Below are 24,642 nucleotides of genomic sequence, written 5' to 3'. Positions count from 1 at the left end.
CTAGGGACCTTCTGGGGTGTTTTCAAAGAATGTGCCAACCTTGTCATGGATAAGGCCTTTTGGGTTCCCAGGAATGTGTGGAACTTTCCAAAATTCTCATTCCGCTAAGTATCTCATACTCCAGCCTTTCTTCCCAAGCCTTTTCAGTTGTTTGTTGTTTGCTGGGGATTGTATGCTTTGCCCCTGGATGTGGAACCAAATGCATTTATCATTAAATGTTTTCAGCAAGTGCCTTCTCTTTCCTCACCTGTGAGAGAGTTCCAAATTAGGCTAAATAATGGCAAGTCCTTTGGTTCTTCAGGAGTACACCAGACCAGTGGAAACAACCAGTTATTTGAAGGTTTCTGTGCTCATTATAGCAATATGAACTTTTCTCTTCAGCCACTGTGAGCTGGCAAGCGTGGGTTAGAGTGAGGTTAGCTAGTTAATATAAAGTGCTTATGCTGAGATTCAGCTGTTTTTGTTTTACTTAATGAAGGATTTCCTGGTTGCTGTAAACTTGATTCATTTGTAGAGTCTTGATAAAATTGATTCTGATGGTTTTTGTCAACACATTCACTATTTTTGTGAAAGCATGGTTTCTTGGAGTTCCCTACTCTGCCATTTTCACTGTCATCACTCCCCCCAGGACAGTCCACCTGGGAGTCGGGGATATACCTGTCTTCAGACAGACTTTCTTAGTAGGGTTTTCACTAGAGAAGAAAGCCCTAATGTTCTAATATATCCATTGTAGGTAACAAAATGTCTTCTGTGCTTGAGAGTGGTACAAATCGCGTACCATCCGTTGGATAATTAGTCAGATAGTCACCATTTTCTCTGTTGTTTGCTTCATATATGATATCTGAAGTGAGAAAGGCTGCCAATAGTTTGAAAATACTTATTTCTCAAAGGATAGGAAGATTGTTTGACCCCTTTCCTCCAGGTTTAATTAGAAGTAGCATTCTATAATTCCATTCCTCTGTGAATGGAAGCTTTAGGACTTACACTGTTTATTTTAAAGACTTCATCGAAAGTCAATAAAATAGTAATAGCATTTAATAATGAGGACACATTTAGATGTAGAGAGAATGCACTGTGTTAGGACCCAGTGATATCCCAGATCCAAGGTGATTGGGACTCACACTGGATTCAGGTGAATAAAATGGATTTAAGGAGCATTTTTGCTTGAACCATGGCAGACACGAGTTACCTACAGAAGGGAAGTGCGGAAGTAGTTTACTGATGTATTTGTAGCTAGGATGACTGACAAATATTTAGACTTAAAATACTATAATGAACGTAATGCTAAAGTAATTGATATTTCCAAATGCCGTTGAATATGTAAGCAGCATTATATGGCTGAAGATTGGGATTTGGAAGACAATTGAGACATTATTCCCATTAGTTCAGGAACTTATTGGTGACTTGTTAGAGTTCGGTGACCAAGTAGAACAATAAACAAGGCAGAATTTTCTGCCAACCCAGCTCACTTCAAAAAGAAAGGTGATGGAAAGTGAGTGATTCCACCCTGGTGAGGAAGGTGAGCAAGACAGTGTGTAAGTGTAGGCCTGATGGGATATTACTGAACTGTCAGCAAGCATGGATACAGGCATGTGGAATGCAGTGGCTGGCTGTTGCTGCTTGCATTCTTACCAGGAGCAGCATAGAACTGTGAAATTGATCTCACTGAAGGAATCTCCTTTAGATAGACCATCTTGTTTTGAGTTCTAAGTTCTTGCTTTTATATTGTTCCCTCTTTATGTTTGACCTTCACATTAGATGTCTTCTCAATAGTATGCTGCAAACAACCACATACTCTTAAAAATATTCTGTACATATAAGCACATAAGGCCACAAACATTGTCTTTACACTGTCTTTTTCCTTTTCCAAGAGCTGGGGTGGAAAGGAGAATGGATTTGGACTTGCAGAATGTTGCAGAGACTTACATATGATGGTAAGTAACCCTTTAGAATGTGGGTGTTTGGCAGAGCTGTGGTCTCTTTCTACATATTACTTTACAATAAGTAAACAGCATATGAAGTCTCAATGCTTGGACTCTCATTGTGTTGATAGTAGATAAAGAATCTTAGAGACAGCTCTGTATGCTCATACCCGTTTCTTGAGTGGAGTTTCATTTGTTGAATTGGTTTGAAAGTGATTTTAAAAACCTTAAAAGTACATTTGCTTGTATTGTCACACGGGAACTATCCGAACTCTGGACAGTATTTAGGAGGGGCTATTTGGAAAGCAATTCTACTATTAGGATTATTGAGAATTTAACACTATGCTTTCATGTTTACCCATCTCTTTCACCTAGGCTCAGGTTGTGAGTTCAGGCCATCTTCCCTTCTGCTTTGAAATGTTATTGTGGACTCACAGGCTTAGTTGGATTTTTGATAACAGTTCTTTGCCTAGTTTGTCTTGACAGTTGTCATGTTCATGTTGAGCAGAAATGAATGTGACGGGACTGGGGCTGTAGCTGAGTGGTAGAGCGCTTGCCTTGCTCATGTGAGGCACTGGGTTCAGTCCTCAGCACCACATAAAAATAAATATATTATGTTCATCTACAATTAAAAATATTAAAAAAGAAATGAATGTGATAAAATATAGTGAATTATCATATCAAGCGTCCCCAACTTCCAGGAGAAGGGCTCCTTTTCTGTTCACAGAAATCCACACATTAGAGCAGATTAGTTTCCCACCTAAACTGGTATACTTTCTTTAGTAGTTTTGAATGTATATTAGCAGTATGGGAGATGAATGTTGTCTAAGAGTATTTAGAGTTTGAAATCTAAATCTAAATAACTTTGAGAATGATTTTTCATTCTGAATATCTTTATGAATGTTGAGATTATTCTTTGCCACTTGGGCAAAACACTGGTATACTGTAGTAGACTTGAATGATGTGTTTTAATCTTAGCCTGTGTTAGGAAATTATACCCCCGTGATGGAAATGTAGCTCATTTGGTAAAGCACATGCCTAACATCTGTGGGATCCTGGGTTCCAGCCTAGCACTGCAAAAGATTAAAAAAAGGGAAATTGTACATCCTTTTATTTATTGAGATTTGGCATGTCATGAAATTTTGAAAAGCATAATATGTACATTCAGTGAAAGTAATACATGACATGTTTAAAAATTCAGAGTGTAAAGGGATATGCAAATGATAAATTCTTCATCTTTAGAGGCAACCATTCCTTCTGATTTCTTTTAAGGAGAAGTCTTAATGGGCATGCTGTTTTTGGTACTAATTTTGTGAGTCGTATTGCTTTTCTAGAATTGAAGAGGCTGTATTGTTAGGGTCTCTTGGTGTGTACCTTTGCAGCAAAACACGTCATGAGATGTATAGAGTGGTACAGAAAGAGTAATTAGTATCATAAAGATATCCCATGAGAAATACTTCAAATAAGTTATTTCAGAAGGCTGATGATAGAAAACTAGGTTTCCATGTCATTTTCCATTCATTAGATGGCACTTAGACCCTAGTATTTTTCCATTCTTTCTTGGATCTTTGTCATTATTGCTTGCACATTGGCTCTTCTGACTGCCCCACCCCTGAGAATAGCTGCAATATAAATTATCTCTTGAAAGTACTACTAGTAATTTACAAGTGAAAAATGGGGGTGATTTTTGGAGCTTCGGGCACCAGATACCTGATTCTGTTGGGAACAAATCTCATTTGAGCCATGCTGTAAGTCAAGGAGGTTAAGGCAGTATAGGTGCTAAGTATGCTGCTTATTCCGCCACAATGAGTTGGACACGTGGCTAGGAGTTTGAGGGAGAGTTGGGAGTTTTCCTTGTTTAATACCAGTTGAAAGTCAGTATCTTATTCTTTGATGTTTTTTTGTACACAGAAATATCCACCCAGTGCAACTACACTACACTTTGAATTCTATGCAGACCCTGGGGCTGAGGTCAAAATCGAGAAAAGGGTGAGTCTTACTCAGACTTGTTTTGATAGAGTCTATGGTCTGCCATAATTGGGGTTGACTTTTCTAGAATGCCTCATTTTTAAATAAGGAAATGTGTTGAGCTGCATTGTTGCCCTCCTAAGCTAAGTATACCTACCAGCTTCTCAGGAATAAGTACTTGTTACATGCTCAGCTCTGATAGGTTTGGGTCTTAACTTACATTGTGGCCCGCCAAAAGCCAGGACTATCATATGGGACATTGCTATGTCTTGTGTTTTTCTTACAGCCTGCATAGAGAATTCTCATAGTTCAGGTTTCTTTACTGCACGAAGTCTCTATATTATGTTGTATATAGGATTCTACTTAAATCATCGCCATTCTCTATTCCTTGAGGTACTAAGTCAGTTTTGTTTAGAAGGAGTCTAGTGAATAAAATTATTTTTCTTCTGCCTACAGTATCTAATACTTAGTCTTTATAGATTAATGTTGCCTTGAAAACAACTAAAGTGTATTTCAGATAGTGAATATTTTCATGGGTACAACCTTTGCTATGAATACTGAACCTGTGGAGATTAAATCAGTTGAGGATTAAAAAGGAACAAAGTCTATGAAATGTTCATGGGTTTTTCTATTGTTTAATAGTATCAGTTTAAAAGACGCTTTCTTCCAAGTATCCTATATGTAAAATAGATGTTTTGGAGGAGTTTAAAGTTACCTTGAGTTTTAAAGAGTATTCCGTTAGGCTTCAACCAAGAGTGACATCTCTTTTTGGATCAGTCTTGAAACATATGATGTTAAGTGACTCCTGACAGCACTTTTACCTTTTTAATTTCAGACAACCAGTAACACACTACATTATATTCACATAGAGCAACTTGACAAGGTAAGAAGGATCTTCGATAGCTAGTTGTTTAATGTTTGAGTGACTTCTTATTTCTAACTATATATTTTTTTCTAATGCAGATTTCAGAAAGCCCTTCTGAAATCATGGAATCTCTTACCAAAATGTACAGCATTCCTAAGGATAAGCAGGTATATGTTTAAAAAATGTCCATAGTATTAGTTGTCCAGATAGTCTGTTTGATGGTAAGTATTGGGGAGGGAGACAGCATAGCAGAAAGCATGTCATATTTTGAGTCAGACATAGGCAAATTAACCTTGCTGAGCTTTTAGGTTCCTCATCTTTTATAAGACCAATGCTTAATAACTTCTTGGTGTGTAGGAGAGTTTGAGGAAAATGTAAACTGCCTCGCCTAACCGTTAAGTAGTTGTACACTTTGCAGCACTTTGTATTTAGGAGAAAATGTTTGTGTTAATATTTTCTGCTTATTTTTTCAGTGTTCAAATACTTAATTTGACTAATAGCAATCAAAACTTGGGCTAAATTTCTCCTGTTTATCACCTATACATTTAGTGATGGTTCTTGACTTACCTTGGGATGTTGGAGTTCTGTGCATCCCAAATTTGTCATTCCCATTTTTGTCAGTTAATCTCATAATGATAGTATGAATTCATCTTGATACTTTAGCAAATAGCAACAGTAAACCATTTTACCAAGCAGCCCATTAGAAAAGAGGCCTAGAAAGAATGTTCACCTTTCCCAGTGATTTCCTAATTCAAGCCTTCTCTCTATATAGATGCTGTTATTTACACATATACGGCTGGCCCATGGCTTTTCTAATCACAGGAAACGATTACAAGCTGTTCAGGCCAGACTGCATGCAATATCTATATTAGGTAAGAGACGAACACTATGATTAACTGATCCTAATTGGGCAGTTTGAACTTGGTTTCCCTTGAACTTCATCCATCTTTGTTGCTATGAGGCTTAATTATATTTTCCTGGGTGCCACATTAATGGAAAAATTGCCAGAATTCCCAGGGTTCACTGTAGTCATTCATCATTGTTGAATTCCTTGATGTTGTACCAGAAGGAGATAGGATATGATATGATCCTTATCGACATGTAACATGGGTGTTGTCTTTTTTTTTTAATTCATTGTACACAAATGAAGTATAACTCATTTCTCTGGTTGTACATGAAATAGAGTCATACCACTTGCGTCTTCATACATGTACATAGGGTAATGATGTTTGTCTCATTCTATTATCTTTCCTTCCCCCTCTCCCTCTCCACCCCTCATGATCATGTACACAACATCCTTCTTCCATTCTTTCCTTACCTCCCCCCATACTAAGTGAATTAAGCCAATCCCAAAAAAAACAAAGGCAGAATAATTTCTCTTTTTTTAAGTAATGGATACATGCATAGTCATCTTCCACTGGTCCCTGCCCTTCCTGTTGCTATTTCATCTTCCCATCTCCCATCCTCATAGTAGTATAATTTTGAAATAAGTCAGAAAATATTCATTAAATAGTTAATACCATACACTTAACTGCTTTTATTGTGGGGTAGTAGGATGGAAAACATGGAGTGTTTGGAATCAGTCCTGGGCTCTCACCCTGATTTTGCAGATGATTAGCCAAATTTTTTTCCTTTCAACTTCAGTTTTCTTATTTTGTATTTGTATAATACTTTATAGGCTGGTGTAATGTTTAAATGAAAACCTGGAAAGCAACCTAGTGCAGGCAAGGCATGTAGAACATATTAAATGATAACTGCAATCATTAACTACCTTCATTATGGTTTTATTTGTTTTCTCTTCTAAACTATCAGTTCCTTCTCATGAAATTCTTTCTTTTGCGCTTTTACTCATACCTAAGCATAACTTCTGGCATGTTAGTGAGTACTCAGGAAATGTTTGTTGAAAACTAAATGAATGTATTCTGATACATCATATTTGTTTTTCAACTTCAGTGGACTATGTTCAGCATTACCTTGCTGTAGAATTGATTGAAAGTGGATTACACACACGTTCTCAAGTTTTACTATAGTGTCACATGAAAAAGTGACTTATTCTGCAATAGTCCATAAATTCTCTTCTTTATAACTTGGTGTTTTTGGTAAAAAACAAGCATATGAAGAGGCTGAAATGGAAGTCTATGTCCAAGGCATAGTGGGGTTATATCAAATAGTGATGTTATGAAAAATTAACTTCTCTTTTCCCTACTTCCATCCCCAAATATCCTTGCTCGAGATCACTGATACTTTTTAATAGGGGAATCTAAAGATAGGGTAAATATGTAGAGTTATCTCACTATAACTGGTCCATTCCTCTTGAATTCAGTGATTCTGTCCTCCAATGCTGGTTGTTGGAAGAGAATCCTTTCCCAGAACCTGTAGTAGCCAAAAGGTTTGTCATTGGGCAGAGGCTTAACCCTGCCTTTTTGCTTAAAAGTGTTTGTTTCTCCCTTTGCAGTGTATTCCAATGCCTTGCAGGAATCAGCAAACAGTATCTTGTATAATGGGTTGATAGAGGAGTTGGTAGATGTCCTTCAAATAACAGATAAGCAGCTTATGGTAAGTATTAATAATCTGGTTTACATATCAACCTCATAACTATTTGCCTTTTTGTTTTTCCTTAGGGATTTAGAAAGAATCCCAGAAGGGAACCTTGCCCCATTTACTTTTTTCTTTCTGGGTATTAAACTGCAAAATTAACAAATACCACATATTCAGTGTTACAGTACACTTCCATCTTTCCAAGAAATCAGTAGATTGTCTTGAATTTTGAGTTTGGGATATTATTGTACTTTGGTTCAATCCTTTTTGACACGTCTGTGTTTACCTTTTATTCTTACAGGAGATTAAAGCTGCTTCTTTACGAACATTGACATCAATTGTCCATTTGGAGAGAACACCCAAACTCAGCAGTATTATTGACTGTACTGGAACTGCCTCCTACCATGGATTTTTACCTGTACTTGTGCGGAACTGTATCCAGGCCATGATTGGTATGTTTTGATGGTGATTATCCTAGGCAAGAAAAGGATCCTGCCCTCTGATTTTTTGCTTTGTTTTAACATCCTGCCAGCTTAACACCAAATTCTGAGCTTACTGTTTCTCTCCCTCCCTCAAACCCCCTTGTAGATCCTTCCATGGATCCATACCCTCACCAGTTTGCCACTGCTCTCTTCTCCTTTTTATACCATTTGGCTAGCTATGATGCTGGTGGTGAAGCCTTGGTCTCCTGTGGAATGATGGAAGCCTTACTAAAGGTGCTCTTCTTTTTAAAAATTTATTTGTGGGGAAATCTACTAAAAGAGAATAAAGAATTATACATTTGGAGTGTTTCACAGTGAGATCAGATAAATATAGTTTACCTGGAAAAGGTTTGTTTTGTGGTGTTTTGGTTACCTCATCTTTTTAGAACTTTTGCCACTGTTAATAATTTTTGGTGGTCTGTCACAGTCAGGAGGCCCTGCGTCTTAAGCCATTAGTCACATGTTAATATGCCGTTAGGCAATACCCTGAGGACAATGTATTTTAAGGTACTTTATAAATTGTGCTGTAATACTAGGAGTCTTCACTGTGTGCTGAGCACTGGGCACCAACCTTTTTTTCCCTATATTATTTAATTGTTAATTAATTGATGTTCACATTACTTCACAAACAGGTTGAGTCCCTGAAGAAATGGGGCTATCATTTGGCAAGAACAAAAAGAATCAAACACATATCTTCCCATATTCTGTGCTACCTAAGTGCATGTTTATAAGAGAATGCAATTTTTACAGCTTCGTGTCGTGTCTTTTCAGTTAATTTTTTCACCTTTTTTCTTTTCCTGGTAGGTCATAAAGTTCCTTGGTGATGAACAGGACCAGATAACATTTGTCACAAGAGCCGTTAGAGTGGTTGACCTCATCACCAACCTGGACATGGCAGCTTTTCAGTCCCATAGTGGACTTTCTATCTTCATTTATAGACTTGAGGTACTGTTATCCAAGGAGCACTCTGCATAGACTCTATATACTGTAAGAACTGAGCCTAGAGATTATTCTAATAACTTAAAAGAATCATTTTATCTCTTTCTTGTTTCTAGAAACCAATTCTGTAATCTGCTATTGTGTTCTTCCATTATAGTTGTTCTTAATTCTTGAAAAACAAATACAGGTTTTTCTTCTTTTTTCTTGATTATAGCATGAAGTAGATTTGTGCCGAAAAGAATGTCCATTTGTGATCAAGCCAAAGATCCAGAGACCCAGTACCACCCAAGAAGGAGAAGAAATGGAAACTGACATGGATGGTAATTAACAGTTATTAAGTCAACATTTTTGTTCTTGATGTTTTCTTGATTCCCATTCTAATTTTAATTTTTCTCCTAAACTATAAAGTACCTAACTCACTTGCATGTGTATTTCCATCAACAAAATTTTTAAGAGTGATTTGCAAGTAGTTTTTCACAAGGATGACCAGAAAAGGAAGAATTTGAAGAAGATTGGAAGGTAAAGCAGATTGGGGAGCTGCAGTTGACTTCTATCCTGGCTCTAATATCTAATGTTTATTTCATCATTTAATAATTCATATTTTTATTTATTGGTTCATTTTCTTAATCTCATTAAAATATTCTGTGGGATTTGGAGTACTTTTTTTTTTCACTGCTGGTGCAGTACCTGGTATAACTTAGGAGTTCAGTAATGTATTTGGTAAGATGTATAATATGTAAACTCTAAAATGGAATCTTTTAAAACTTTATCTGGCTATTTCAAAAAGGAAAGAAGAGATGAAAATGTTATTATTGGGTGGGGAACAACTAGATCATAAAATCAGAAAGATATGACAAGCTATCCTTAACGTATGACACATCTTTAAAAACACTCCAAACCCTGCCAAATGTATATTTTAATGAGTGCCAAAAGAAAAACTTTTCCCCAAAATTACTTTCTTAAAATTTAAATTAATTTGTCTTGATTACCCAGGTTGTCATTACATATAATTATTACCATGCTTATTATAAAGGTATTAGAATTTCTAATGCATTCATATTTTATAGTATATATCAATAGGATGCTGTTCCCTTTTTTCCTGACTTCATCTCTGAATACAGTTTTCTGCATTGTTGCTGTTACTATAAGTCCCCTTGCCCATTTTGTTTCCAATCTGTGGGGATTTGAGTTGGCATTTGAGTTCATGGGTGAGATCCCAGAGTGTTGAGTAAAGTGTGACATCTACTAACTGGTATGTTACAGATGACTATTTTAAGGCTCATAGTTCATTATGTATCAGTGGTTGTCAAAATTCAGTAAGCAGAATAGTAAGAATGCTTGCTAAAAGTTCAGACCCCATCCACAATGTGTGATTCAGTAGGTTTGCAGTTGGAAACCAGGAAATCTACCTATTTAATAACCAGTCCTTAGGTGATTCATTTTCTCTTAGAGAAATTTATATATTCAGTGGAAAACAGGTTACTAAGCCAAAAGTTTGTGCTTATTATGTCTGTATATTTACATTTTGAAATAATTTCTTCAGATATTTATATACATGAACAGTGGCTTATCACTAATGGAATTTAACTATGTTTGTACATAGGAAGGAATGATTATGTATCTTTACTCAGTTTAAATCATTTTGTTAGATGTATAAAGTAAAAATGAAACTAGCTACTAGTTTAGTGTTCTTTTCAGATTCTTAAATATTCTTTCCATGTTCATATGTAAGTTTTTTATCACAGGAAGATGAGATCATAAATATACTCTTCAATTTGCATTCTTCATTCAGTGTATCACAGACTTCCTTTCATATCAGTATATTGAATATTAATGTTTTAATGGCTTTTAAGTTTTTAAATTACCTTCCTTCAAAAAATTCTATCTACTACCTACCAGTAGTATATGAAATTGCATGTTTTACCTGTCACTTCCCTCTAACCCAATATGATGAGAGAGAAATATTGAAGGACCTCCTTTTGCACAATTGTTTTTAATTTGTACGTCTTGAATAACTTTGGGATGTTAAACACCTTTCTCTTGTGGACAGCTTTTTCCACAAACTTTTTTTTGTTCAATATCCTGATCCTTTTTTTTTTTTTATATCATTTATCTCAACTTGTTGAAAGATGTATTCTTAAAATCTTTCTTTTCATTGTGCTTTTATTCTAATTAGTTTCTTTATAATAACTTGTTCTTTAGTTGCAGATGTGACTATGGAAAGCAGTCCAGGCTCTTCCATATCTATGGAGCACCGGCTGGATGTTGAATTAAGGGCATCAAGTTCCAACAGCAGTACTAGCATCTCTGGCCCTGGCCCTGGTCCAGGTCCTGGTCCTGGTCCTGGCCCCGGCCCCGGCCTTGGCCTTGGTCCTGGCCCCGGCCCTGGCCCTGGCCCTGGCCTTGGCCCTGGCCCTGGCCCTGGACCCCGTCCTGGTACGTAGACACTTAGATCTTTCAGTGACTGATTTATTAAACAATTCAAGAAGAAAGCTTTAGAGGGAGCTTAAGTGGTACATTGAGAGTTTAGCTTCCTATGACTGTGCATGTTACTTCACCTTTCTGGTGTTACATTTTATTATAATAACATGCCATATAGCATTGATTATCAGAATGAACCATGTTGCAGGGCAGATAATATCCAATAACTGAGTAAGGCTCAAAGCTGAATATTTTTACTTGGTAATTTTTCCTTTTTACTTTAGGTTTCTAATTTCACACTGCACTGCTCTTCTGCCATCCTTGGTGATTTACTTTTCCGTTTTCAATATATTTTTCTCCAAAATCTGGAAACCTCACTTCTAATATCTGCTACTTTGGCTATAGTAGATATAGATTTCTTAGATCTTGTGTTATGTGCCTGATCATAATGGTTTAATGGTGAACCCAGCATAATTCTCTTGCCTTTTTCCCTCAATAGGAGTCCAGTGTATTCCACAACGAGCAGCACTTCTCAAATCCATGTTGAATTTCCTCAAGAAGGCCATTCAAGACCCTGCTTTCTCAGATGGCATTCGGCATGGTATTTGATTGTTTACTTTTTTCGTAGAATTTTTGTCTCTTATAAAGGATTGATCCTTTTCTTACTGTTCTGACACCTGTTCTACAAGGCAGGCTTAGGAAAAGTCAGACCATTTTGAAGCTTTTAGTTGTTTGGTATCACTTTTCCTAGACCTGATGTTTGTTTAGTATTTTTCATAATGATAAGCATACACATCCACTTTTTTTCTCTTTTTCCAGCTTTGCACTTTCATCCCACTACCCATCTCTCATACTGTGTGTCTTTGTTCTCTTCCTGACCCAGTGTTAGAAAGATTTTTCAGTGGACAATGAAAAAATAATAATATGAGGAGACAAGTAGAGACCAATAGATCAGGATCAAAACAAACTTTGTTTACCACATTGTAATATAGTTCTCCATTATCCCTATTCCTTAAAGTACTCCGAGACTAATCATATACTCTTTAATATTCACTATTTTCTTAGTGATGGATGGTTCTCTGCCTACCTCCTTAAAACACATCATCAGCAATGCAGAATACTATGGCCCATCACTCTTCCTCCTAGGTAAGTGTAATTGAAAATTGGTTTTACTGAGTTGCAATAATTTATAATAAAAAGAATTACTGTAAATTTGGCTTATGCTGTATTTGTGCTTCAATTGTGCTATACAAAAAGAAAATATGACTCTTCATTCATTAATTTTTTTTAACATTAGTATGGGAAATCCAGAGGGAATAGTTCCAGTCTTAAAATTGAATTTCAGACTCTCAAACTATAGCAAATTGTTTCACATTGCAGAAAATGTGGTTTTGGAGTCTATGAATACTTTATTTGCAAAAAAAAAAAAAAAAGTGTTTGACATTGGCATTGCTAGGAATATCAATCCTTTTAAAATCTGGTTTTTTGGCCTGGGGACATGGCTCAGTTGGTAGAATGCTTGCCTTGCAAGCATCAAAGCCCTCGGTTCAATTCTCAGCACCGCCAAAAAAAAAATCTGGTTTTAAAAAAATGATATTTATTGAGCATTTTAAATATTTCGGACACCGTGCTAAATATGAAGCTTCTAGAATTCTCCTTAAAAGTCTAATGGTATGTAGTGGGAAATGTGGAAATAAGAAAAGCTTCCTTGTACTAGTAGCAAACATTTTATACAGTTTTGGGTTGTTAGAGGAAGTTCTCTTATGTTATAGCATCTCCAACTGGACATGGAACCTCTCCGAGGTTAGATTCAAATGCCAAAACACAGGACTAGACCTTCGGTATTATTTTAAAATATTTATTACACAGGTGAGGAAGTTCAAGGTCAGGGGCAAGGAAGGTGGCATGGTCTGGGAGAATGCCCAGAACAAAGAAAAAGTAAGTGCATGGGTAGTGGTTTTTTTTTTTGTTTGTTTGTTTCTTTGTTTAAAAGAAAGTTTATGAGAGTTGGCAAGAGGACACATCTACTTTGGAGGTGTGGGTGTGGAGCATGTGAGTCCTATGAGGATAATGCAGGAGAAAAATGAGACTTAAAGCACCAAGTCCAATATCAGTGGAGGTCCACTTTACTCCTCTGTGGTCTTTTTAATTCATCTCTTGACATTTGAATTAGTATAGCAACCCTCCCAGATTTCCTGTAAATAATACTCAGACCAAATTAGCAAAGTCAACTCAAAAGTAATGAGGCTAACAGTTGTTATTTTAGGTCTATAAATGATAGTATAAAGTCTTTCACATAAGCAGGAGGAGGTGGCCAGGAAAAGAAATCAATGGGTACCTGAGAATCTCTTGGGGTATTTTAACAAGCAGCTGTTTTGGTTTGTTGTCTTATTTGTTGAACTTTTTGGCTATCTTTTCTCTATTACCCATTAAGGTATGGGTTCCATCTTGAAATGCTAGCTGGTGATTTGTTGCCAGTCTGTTTTTGTTCTTGGTTTGCCCAGCCTTGTGTGTGCTAGGCTAGTGCCCTACTACTAAGCTCCATTCCCAGCCCTATTGCTGTTTTTGTTTTTTCAGTTATCATAGCAAATAGATTGTTTTGTCCCATATTGAGGGCTTCTAGGGCCTGCACTATGTGGTTTATGTAATGTACCAAAAGGTGTGACATTGTATGAGTGATCTCTGTGAGTTGAATGTGTGTTACAGAATTAAAGATAAGTTGATTGTGTACCCATTACTTCAGAGGTAGGGATAAGTCCCAGTATGATATGTTAAAAGATGACCCAGTGCCTCTTTTGTGGCATGACATGATGAAACACCTATACTTTGTAGTTAGAACAATGTGTCCTGAGTACTAAATGTCTATAGACACAGGTTAGGTTGTAGAAGTTAGAAGGAAACAAAAGATACTTACGAGTAGGATGTGTGACAGTATTGAGCAGGAATTTTAATACAGGAGAATTAGTAGCTGATGACAGGTTGGAAGGTGGAGTTTCTAGCAAGTGAATTTATATTAGGATAGACATTCAAGTATAAAATAGTCTCAACAGGGAGACATCATTGTATGTATTATCAATTGGCGGGGTGTCTGGGAAGGTCATAGAGTCCATGAATAGAAAATTAATGAGTAAGTATGTGGTAAGTTTCAGTGTCCTACTATAATTTCATGTTGAAACTTACCCAATAAGGATTCTGACTCCTCCTTAACATCCAACTCCTGGCTCTTCTCCTACACTCTTTACACCTAATACTTACCTTTATCTCCTTTACTGTTTTCTCTTTAACCTCTCCAATGCATTTTCTTGCCTCCTAATCTTACCCCTTACACTGTCTCTTCAGGTCTGCTTATGCTATTTCTAGCCTAATTTATGGCAGTGCTGTAGTGGTTATTATTGACTGCTTAACCAGAGAGATTGACAAGTTGTGAATATTAAAGACTTCAAGGGGGTAAGGCTTTGTTGTATTAAGTGCTTGCATTGGCTAGGATACTCTTAACATTGCTAGAGGTAGGTCTAAGGCTCAGGTGACATTCTCTGTTACTGTTACCTAGATAATGTCTGTCAGGTTAAGGAATGTAGATGTGAGTAGTGATTATGGAATTGTGGGAAGTGAAGTATAAATTGTCAACTGAAGTCATCACCTAGAATGAATTGGCATGGTAGTTTGATATGAGTTGTGGGCCAGCCCCAAAACCTTGGTGCAGAATTTTATACTTTTGAGAAACCATTACAGAAGTGACTGTAGAAGAGTACTCCTTGGCCTGCAGAGTTATGAAGTGATTTCTTTTACCCAAGTGGGATCACAACATGGTCAAAAAGGAGTCCAGGAAACTTGACATTGAGTGGAGTAATAGAATCCCAGACCCAGGCCATGAGGCATAGGCTGACCAACCAGAACCAAAATATTCCATAGTGATATTTTCAGGCCAGTGGTATATAGATTTTAGAGTGCTAGAGGAGCCTGTTTATCATGAGTATAACAGGCCTTGCCATTCCAGCTTCTCTAGTGACTTCCTATTCAAAATCTCTATAATAAGCTGGATCCAGAACTAGTGTCAAAAATATTTTGAAATGTTGGTACAGGAAAGTAATTCAAGTTCTTCCTTTCTGCTGTGGAAGAAACAATTTTTGATGACGGACCAGGCAGGCATCAAGACCTGTGAAGTAGAAAGCTCCTGTTAGCAAACCTTTACAATGCACAAGTTAGGAAAGGACCGTGCCAGAGACATTTCTCATGGCATATAGAATAGTCTGGTAGGGTGGGGACCTTAATTTTCACTGGGTCTGATTCTGTTATCCAGTCTCAATCCAGGCAGTAGTACAGCATGGATTGAATCACAATCAAAAGCAGGGAGAGCTGTCAATAAAGTGAAGGAGATTCTGTTTAAGAATTGTAGACTCAGAGATATGGGAAGTGTCCCTTTTCGTATTCAGAAATGGAGAGAAAAAAACCCAGTTAGTTGCATTTTAAGATGTTGTACAACTTAAAGATTGAGAGTTCACAGTAACTAAGGCAGTGGGCAAAGGAGAAACCCATTGTCCATTTTGTAAGTTTAAAAGGGTGTTTCTTCTTGATCAGACTATTAATGTCTCTATTAGGCTTGCTGACTGTGGACTGTAAGTCAAATGGAAACTCACATTAATACCTTGTTTTAAGGCCCATGCCCAGACCAAATGAGCAGGGTGTGTCCCACCCTGATCAGAGTCAGTAGGATCAGGAAGCTCAAATGGCACTAACCTTTTTTGAGGCCTATAGTATTTTGTTGGCAGTAGTACAACAGGAAGGAAAAAGCAAAAATAGGACTTCTGTAGTGACCACTAATTGTGAGGGCATAGTGATTTGTGCCAGTGTATTGGGGTAATACCTCAAATAAATTATATTGTTTTGCAAAGGAGAGAGATGTTTACTCATTGGGAGATTGCTTTTGGCAATTTGCCAGTGTCAGGATGACACAAAGATCACACTCTGGGAGGTTAAAGGTTGGGTAGGGTCAATGACATGGGAATTCCATTGTCATTTAGTCCAGAATTTAAGGACTCAGAATCTGTGATGATCAGAGGTCTCCATGAAGCTATTGAGCCAAGAGCAGGGATAGATATGTGTTTCTCTGAAAAATGTGAACAGTTGTCCAGCTGCGACATTAAAATGAGCCTCCTCTGTGGCAGCCCTGGTGTGAGCTGACACATGGGAGACTTATTGGAATGTATGAAGGTGAGAAGCAATATATTCCCAGTGTGGAAGGCCCTATAGGAAATGATCTGGAATTTGACAGCTATTTAGAGCTCGCTGACATATCTAGCAGTAGCAGGGAAGCAGTAAGACTATTAGATCCCACCCAGAAACCTATAAAAATATTAATGGTGGATATACCTTCATTGAGGTGTCCTCTGGTGCAAAAGTGACTGTAACCAACTCTCTAGTTGAACTGGCTCTTGAGTGCTCCCTTCCTTTATTTTATTTGCATTGATATGCTTGTAGAAAGCAGCAGCTCTTACTTCAAGTTCATCACATGTTTTTGGTGACAATGCCATCTGTAAAATAAACAGACTCTTTTTCTACTGAATATCCTACTTAATAAAGGTATATCCCTCTTCTTTTGTGTCCTGCCCAGGTACCTGAAACCCTCCTGAACCCCCAAGTCACCAAGGCTACTACAGAGACAAAAGCCTAAAACTGATTTCCCATTCATTTATTTTGTCCTTTGGCTATAACTTACTTTGTCTACTCTTCACATTTTAAAGTATTTTTCAAGTATTTAATCTAGCTTTAAGTTCCTTCCAGGAGAACTTATTATATTAATGTGTATTTTTTAAACTTGAAGAATTTGCATTGTGTTTCTTGTGATCTCCGATGTTTCTCTTTTCCTAGTCCTTTTTTTTTAAGTTGATTTCTTTTTTCCTGTTATACACATCGTCTGACCCTTCTTTTTTATTCCATTTTCTGTAATGGTTATCTTTATATTCTCTTTTTGGGTTTTAAACTTTTTAGATTTCTTACTATGTCTCTGTCAAACAGGACAAAATAAAACCTTCAGCCTGCCTTTAAACTTTCTTCTACCACCACCACTACTACTCCCTGCCCCCCCCTTCACTGTCTTGGATTTATTTTGTATTTTATTATATTATACATCCTTAAGTAATTTAAAAATGTTAAGATGGTCTTTCAGAATTCGGTAGATATTTACCTATTTTCTATTGCTGCTTATTGTAACCATATTGCTCAGACTGATCCTTGTTCTTTTGTAGGGTATTTGGCCTTTACTCTCTGTAAAATCTTTGACATTTTCTCTTTACCCTTGGAGTTTACGAATTTTACCAGGATGTATTTAGTTCTGGTGTTTTGTTTTAATTCTCCCCACAGAGCAGCACTTGGGTAAACATTTTTTTTAAAAAATCTGAATATTTTCTGCTTCTGAAGTTTTCTTCTCTTTCTCTCATTCCTTATCTTACATGTTCTTTTCTAAAAACCATAATGTATAGGTAGACCTGCCACAGTTAGATTTTTTTCTTTTCTTTTTAACTCTGTTACTTGATTTTATTTACTATTGATTGCTCTGAGCCTGTATATACCCTTAATTTTTAATTATAATTCTTCGTGATCTAATAATATTTTTAAAGAGACATAAAATATCCCCGTGAATAATGGCATTGTGATATCGTAACTGCTTTTGAGGGGGAAAGGAATGCTGGGGATTGGATTCAAGGGTACTTTACCACTGAGCTATACCCCAGCCCCTTTTATCTTTTATTTGAGACAGAATCTCACCAGATTATCAAGGCTGTCCTCAAACTTGGGATCCTCTGGTCTCTACCTCCCAAGTAGCTGGTATTCCAGGTGTGCACCACCATGCCTGGCTAGACCTTTAGTAGAATGCATATTCAGTTTTAGTAGTTATAGAGCATATACATTTATGCAGATGTAAGTCAATGGGAAGGTGTGTCGTACTGGTTGGAACCTAAGGGTACTTTATATCCCAAGCCCTTTTTTTCTTTTTTCTTTTGAGACAGGATCTCAACAAGTTGCTGAGGCTGCCCTCAAACTCGTGATACCCATGTCTCAGCTTCCCGAGTAACTATTATTACAGGCACGCACCACTGCAGCTAGCCTGAATAATCTTCAGTGTAGTACGCTTTGTAGATGTTCATCAGTTAAATTTGTATTTGTTTTAACCCAGCATATTTGCATCTTATATTTTTCCTTGCTTGTGGAGACAAAAGGAATACATATTTAGATTTATCAATTTTCACAGTAATTGGATTAGTTTATATCCATAGTGAGACATTTATTTAGTGGAATACTATGTAGCCATTCAAAATGGAATTGGTTGTAGGGATGGGGGAAATTGTCTATATTGCTGTTAAAAACAAAGAAAATTATATCACTTCATATGTAAAAATATGCCTGTAAAAATCTTGAAGGATAGTTACTGAATTCTTAATTGTGATTAATGTCCAATGTACTGGTGTTAGGAATTTTCATTTTGTAGTAAACACAAGATGTTAAATTGTTAAATATTATATTTTAAAGCTTTTGCTGTTTTGCTTTTAATACCTTTGAGGCATATCAGGTTCCCATGTTTTTCTCATCTTCTTTTAGCTACTGAAGTGGTGACTGTGTTTGTATTTCAAGAACCATCGCTGCTTTCCTCACTCCAGGACAATGGGTTGACAGATGTCATGCTGCATGCACTGCTTATCAAAGATGTGAGTCTCCCTGCTGTTCTGTAAAGAGTGCTCCATGTATGCCCCTCCCCCATGACATGCACATGCGCATGCTTAAGCAATCTTATTGCATGACTCTTTTGTATAGTGTTGAATCTCAGTGGGGTCTGGTTGTCAGTTCCTTCTGTTTTTTCAGTATAATAACCGTGGTCAGATTTTCATAGCATCTATACATGAACTCTATTTAGATTGTATCCAAGCTCACTTAATCTTCTCTCTAGGTTCCTGCTACCCGTGAAGTCCTTGGCTCCCTCCCAAATGTATTCAGTGCACTCTGCTTGAATGCCCGTGGTCTTCAGTCTTTTGTACAATGTCAGCCATTTGAACGTCTCTTCAAAGTTCTTCTCTCTCCAGATTATCTCCCAGCCATGCGGAGGAGGAGGAGTTCTGATCCCCTTGGTGAGTTGCTAGGATTTATTTTCAAGTAGAAAATTAATCCATTTGGCAAGAAAGCCTTCCTTGATTGCACATTGTTTCTCTAGCTAGGTATGCTAAGCTTAATGAGAATTAATCATCATAAATTTTACTATAGGTTGGAAGGAATACTTCATTTTAGCCTCCCTATTCATATTTCCATGCTTCTGATCAGTTCACCTGTGTGTTATACTGTCATGTCACTGGTAAGCAGCAAGTAATAGGGAGCAGGATTGGATTTCCAGGTCCACCATTTAGTGTGTAGCCATGAGAAGGATGGAGTCCCAAGGTATTGATCCCAGTAATCTTATATTGTAATATTGAAGTCTCCAACATTGGCACAGATTGAATAGATTTCTTTATCAGTGTAAGAAAGTAGGGCTCTAGAAAGATTCCAGTTTTCAACAATGTTATTTCTTATTCAGGAGACTGAGGCAGGAGGATCACCTAAGTCTAGGAGTTTGAGTCTATTCTGGGCAACATACTGAGACCCCATCTCAAAAATGACAACTGTCACAAGATCTGATTTTTTAAAGTCTTTAATAATTCACTTTTTGCTTTAAGGTGATACTGCATCCAACTTGGGGAGTGCTGTAGATGAGCTCATGAGACATCAGCCCACCCTCAAAACAGATGCAACGACTGCCATCATTAAGGTAGGACATATAAGGATGTCATTGTGAACTTGAGAAAGCAGAGAAAGGGGACTTTCTAGAAAAAAGTAGGGCCTATTGGAGATCTTCTGAATTCTCGGACTAAAAGAGCATCATGTCTGCCTCAGTTTTTTGACATTCTTGGTCTGGTCTTTTGCAAAGAAAAAGAAAATGAAGCTATTTGCGTTCAATTCGAATCAGAAAGAAGTCTGTTAATTCCATCTTTTTCATATTGAGAATTATTTTCCTTTTAAAAACAATTCATTTAATGTAAACTTCTACATATTCATTGCTTTCTTGTGATATTAATAAGTGGACAAGACTTAGATTCTGTTTATAAAAGCATATTACCCATTATAGACATTTTTCTCCCACATATATTAACCCTGCCAGTTGTGTTTTAGAATAGTTGAGACTACTATGAGTTCTTTATACTTGGTGAGTTAGGACAGGGAATCCGGTCAGTCACTAAACAGCCATATGACCCTAAACAGATAATTTGATGATGTAGAACTTCTATGAACTTATTTGTAAAATGGAATTAATAACTTCATTTTAGGTATGGTGTATCATGTATATTAAGCATTTTGTAAATACATAGCTCATGCTCACAAAATATTCGTCATCCTCTACATTTCCTTTATTACTAAGTGATCTTGTTCCCTATACCTTTCAGTTACTTGAAGAAATCTGCAATCTTGGAAGAGACCCCAAATACATCTGTCAGAAGCCATCAATCCAGAAGGCAGATGGCACTGCCACTGCTCCTCCCCCAAGGTCTAACCATGCTGCAGAAGAAGCTTCTAGTGAGGATGAGGAGGAAGAGGAAGTACAGGCCATGCAGAGCTTTAATTCTACTCAGCAGAATGAAACTGAACCCAATCAGCAGTAAGTGTTCCCAAGACCATTGTTCTATGTGTATGATCTTCGGGATGTTACTACCTAAGTCTTAGTGTACTCTGTTATAGTGTATTATGCAGTGCTGGGGATAGAACTCAGGGCCTTGCACATTCTATGCAAGGAATCTACCATTGATTTAAACCCCAGCCATCTTTTCGTCACTTTTCATCTATTAAAAAATCAAGGTTATATAAGATCATTTCAGGGTTCTTTCTGGCTCTGAAAGTACACTTTGTTTTTGTTTCACCCTTGTAGTGTCTTTTGTTTATTGGTATTTAATTGTATTGGTTGTCTTAGGAAGGTGTCCTTTTTAAAGACTATTCTTGAAATTGAATCAGAAATCAGTATATCAAATTGATGGACATTGTGCACAGAGGACTTTTCATTGATCCATATTCCAAGTCATCTGGCTGTTGATTTGAGCCTATAAAACATGTCCTACTTTTGAAGCCTGTCTCCTAAGAGAAGTCCTTAAGAGTAGTGGGGATGTGTTGTTTGCTACTGTTTGTTTTGCTTTTTGGTGGTTTTTGTTTTTGTAGGTTAGGTTTTTGGGTTTTGTCCAATTGATTGCTGTCCCAGATAAATCAGAAGGCTTTGGAATTTAGTTTATGATTTTACTCAGGCAGTAGTTTTTTTTCTCATTTTTATTTATTGTGTGTTTGTTCTGCATAAGAGTTGACTGACTACCTGGATACCGTTGTGGTCCATCAGGCATTTTTAGCTTTCAGGATGCACATGCATCAGATCTGGTATAAACTCTTTAACAGTTAATCTCAAATCACCTTTATAACAGAAGTGGGAATGATCCCTCTGAACAGGCATTCACTCATAATAAATATTCTTTTGGAGTATAGATCAGTAGTTCTGAGAAAAGGGATAAGCATTTTAGGTGCAAATATGAGTGGGTTCAAGCTGGTATTGAACAATGGCTTTGGACTTAAAAGATTGAGGTGGAGTGAACAGCAATAGTAAAATCCAAAGAATCCAAAACCAGTGTGTCCTCTTGGAACTCTAGATAGCTATGAACTTGTTGGTGTCAGTAATTTTAGAGGGGCTGGGGGAACGTTAACTGCTAAGTACATTGCTTTGTTTAGCAGATATTCTGTCTGTGAAAGCAAACCTGCCTTTGTGTAGCATATTCTGTTTTCTTTAAAATATTCTCTTTCTGGAAGAGGAGGACACCCTGGAAGAAAAGCAAGACACTTTCTGCAAAGGGGTCAGTCTTGGTACTTCCTTTGCCTCATCCTTGATTATTAGTGGCCCTGCTGAGTTGAGTTCCTTTCCCTGGCTACAAATAAGATTTCATTTCTTCTTTCTATTTGCAGTACTGGGGCTTGAACCCAAAGCTGCATATATGCTAGGCAAGTGCTCTACCACTGAGCTACATCCCCAACCCATAAGTAAAGATTTCTTGAATGTGGGAGCTGGTGGTGATTTTATGTGAAACTGTATAAATCCACCTCCTTTAACTTCTCTACCTGAACACCTTATAGACACCTTTGATCTGCATATCCCAAATTAGTTACTATAAAATGATATTTTCTCAGTTCTATCTTTGAACAGCTCTAGAAATTCAGAAGTTCTTCCTTCTACATAATGAGCAAAATGACTTTGTTAAGACTTCTACTCAATGCATGCCTTAGGGTTACATGGGAGAAATCTAATTCTTGGTTCTCTTCACAGTCCATCAGATAATTAAAGATACTGCTTAACTCAAAAAAAAATGATATTTTCTCTATAGCCATCATTTCTTTACCCATCATTCCTTTCATGGGATATCTTGTATCATTCTTGTTCTATCCATATATGTCCTTCATCATCTTCCCCTTCCTTACCATCTTCCAAATTCCAATGCCTTATTCATGAAGTAGCTTTTTATTTTTTTTTACTTAAAAATGGAAGCTCAGCCTTCAATTCTCAAAATGGTTTTGTGTGCTAAAGAACTTCCTCACTAATCTATAAGCTTCTCAAGGGCTGTGATATTGTTTCATTCAGCAGTTAATTTCTATCTCTATATTTAGTAGGTGTTTGTTTAATGGAATGAATAAAGAGCATTAGATCAAGGATTTCCTGAGTAGTAAATGACCAGGGATCTGGGTTTAATGAAACATGAATGAGAATGAAAAAGAAAGTAGAGATCTAGAATCATGGCATTCATATTCCACAATTCAGATGGAGTTTCCAATATGCAAAGGACTTTTAGTTACTATACCATAGTATCATTGTTTTTTTACACTCCATGTGGCATGGGAGTTTGTCACTACCTTGTTCACACAGACATCCAACAGTCTCACAATAATTGACATATACTGTGTGTGTGTGTGTGTGTGTGTGTGTGTGACTTAAAAGCCTAGTTTTGCATCACCAAGTAGATTATTAGGGCTAAAGAAAAAGTAAGAATCTGTCTAAACTAAAACGTCATTTCGAAATCCAATCTATTAAAAGGAAACTTTTATCTCCTTATCCTAAACAGTCTTTTTATTGGGAATTGTGAATTTTCCACCAGTATGGGGAACAGGCCTAGAAAGATTTGGAATAGCTATCACCTCTCTTACCTGCAAAGTTTTGTTTATCCCTCTCCCAATTCTACAACTCTTCAGTAAAGCTCCCAAATTCCTGTTCCCTATTCCCTAATCCATTTTCCAATGCCTTGTGCATACAGGCTATTTTTTTTTCCTAATTTTTATTGAAGTACAATATCCATACACTAAACTGCACAGATTTAAAATTTCTAATTTCCCATGCCAAAATGAGGCAGCTATTGGCCTTATTTCTATCTTAATATAATAATTTTGCCTAAGAACTTCCTATTAGAAAGAGCATATAAATGGATTTTTAACATGTGTGTTATATCTAATGTATATACTTTTTTGTGTTTGAATTCGTTATTTGACGTGTTTTTGTAATCCACCCATGTTGTTGCAGCTAACAGTTCATTATTTTTCATCACTGTTGTATGAATGGTACAGGGTTCATCCATTCTCCCTGTTGAGGGACCTGGGTTTACAGGTTTTGTTTTTTTGTTTTTAGTTTTTGTTTTTTTCAAGCCTAGGCAGTATATTATATCCTTCTTTTTTCCCACTCCAATAGCTAGTATATGAAAATGGTCTTTATATATATTCTTGAAATAAATGATTTTGTTTTACTGACATGGAGTAGGGAAACATAGACACTTACTACTTGGAATGCTGTTCTACTTGTCTTTGGACAACTTCTGCCTTCTAAATTGTTTGCTCTCAGAAAATTTGATATTGTTGGGGAAGATTATACTTTTCAGTAAGTAACCAGATTTTGTGGTCTTTGGAACTTGAATAGCAGTGGTTTAGGTTTTAAAGGCAAAGAGTAGAGAAGCATTTGTTCCTGAAATGTGGCCCACTGGGAGGACTATTTTGCCAAAGGCTTCTGTATCAAGAGCTGGATAAAAATACCTACCTCCTAAACACATGTAAAAAATGGTCAAAGTAAAATTGAGTTGGAAGAATGCACATATGTTTTGGGGAAGGAAAGAAGCCTAAAATTTTTAATTTGACAATTATGGCAAACTGCTTCACTTGTCATTAGAATTCTTATTGTTTCAAAGATGCTATGGCTCATTGTTCAAATAAGATTAGAATCACTTTTCGTGAAACCATCTGGTAGGTGGAGTATTATTGCAGAAAGCTAACCATTTATGTAGTATTCTGATATGGCTTTGTGGGTCTGGTAGCCAAAAAATGAGGTTAAAATAGGGAGAAAAGTAGTTACTGGACAGCTTTGTTCCTGATGTTATACTAAGAACCACCATTGGTTTGCTTTTCTCCCCAGCTTTTATCTAGCAAT

The 24,642-nt window shown here is 36.8% G+C and overlaps 1 protein-coding gene across 11 annotated transcripts in view; it reads left to right on the top strand.

The window, feature by feature from the left end:
• Huwe1 (HECT, UBA and WWE domain containing E3 ubiquitin protein ligase 1) overlaps positions 1-24,642 on the top strand; it is a 139,373-nt gene that overhangs the window by 50,166 nt on the left and 64,565 nt on the right. For all 11 annotated transcript variants that reach the window (XM_047535471.1, XM_047535472.1, XM_047535469.1 and 8 more), the window contains 17 exons: positions 1,872-1,934; positions 3,834-3,911; positions 4,726-4,773; positions 4,854-4,922; positions 5,528-5,627; positions 7,211-7,311; positions 7,595-7,745; positions 7,882-8,009; positions 8,580-8,720; positions 8,929-9,034; positions 10,917-11,150; positions 11,635-11,736; positions 12,201-12,281; positions 18,732-18,838; positions 19,078-19,255; positions 19,835-19,926; positions 20,600-20,811. In XM_047535471.1, the coding sequence (XP_047391427.1) occupies positions 1,872-1,934; positions 3,834-3,911; positions 4,726-4,773; positions 4,854-4,922; positions 5,528-5,627; positions 7,211-7,311; positions 7,595-7,745; positions 7,882-8,009; positions 8,580-8,720; positions 8,929-9,034; positions 10,917-11,150; positions 11,635-11,736; positions 12,201-12,281; positions 18,732-18,838; positions 19,078-19,255; positions 19,835-19,926; positions 20,600-20,811 (1,991 nt within the window). The remainder of the gene's footprint in view (positions 1-1,871; positions 1,935-3,833; positions 3,912-4,725; positions 4,774-4,853; positions 4,923-5,527; positions 5,628-7,210; positions 7,312-7,594; positions 7,746-7,881; positions 8,010-8,579; positions 8,721-8,928; positions 9,035-10,916; positions 11,151-11,634; positions 11,737-12,200; positions 12,282-18,731; positions 18,839-19,077; positions 19,256-19,834; positions 19,927-20,599; positions 20,812-24,642) is intronic.

Source organism: Sciurus carolinensis, chromosome X (genome assembly GCF_902686445.1).
Source record: "Sciurus carolinensis chromosome X, mSciCar1.2, whole genome shotgun sequence".
Classification (NCBI taxonomy): Eukaryota; Metazoa; Chordata; class Mammalia; order Rodentia; family Sciuridae; genus Sciurus; species Sciurus carolinensis.
This window is presented reverse-complemented; position numbering and strand designations above follow the sequence as displayed.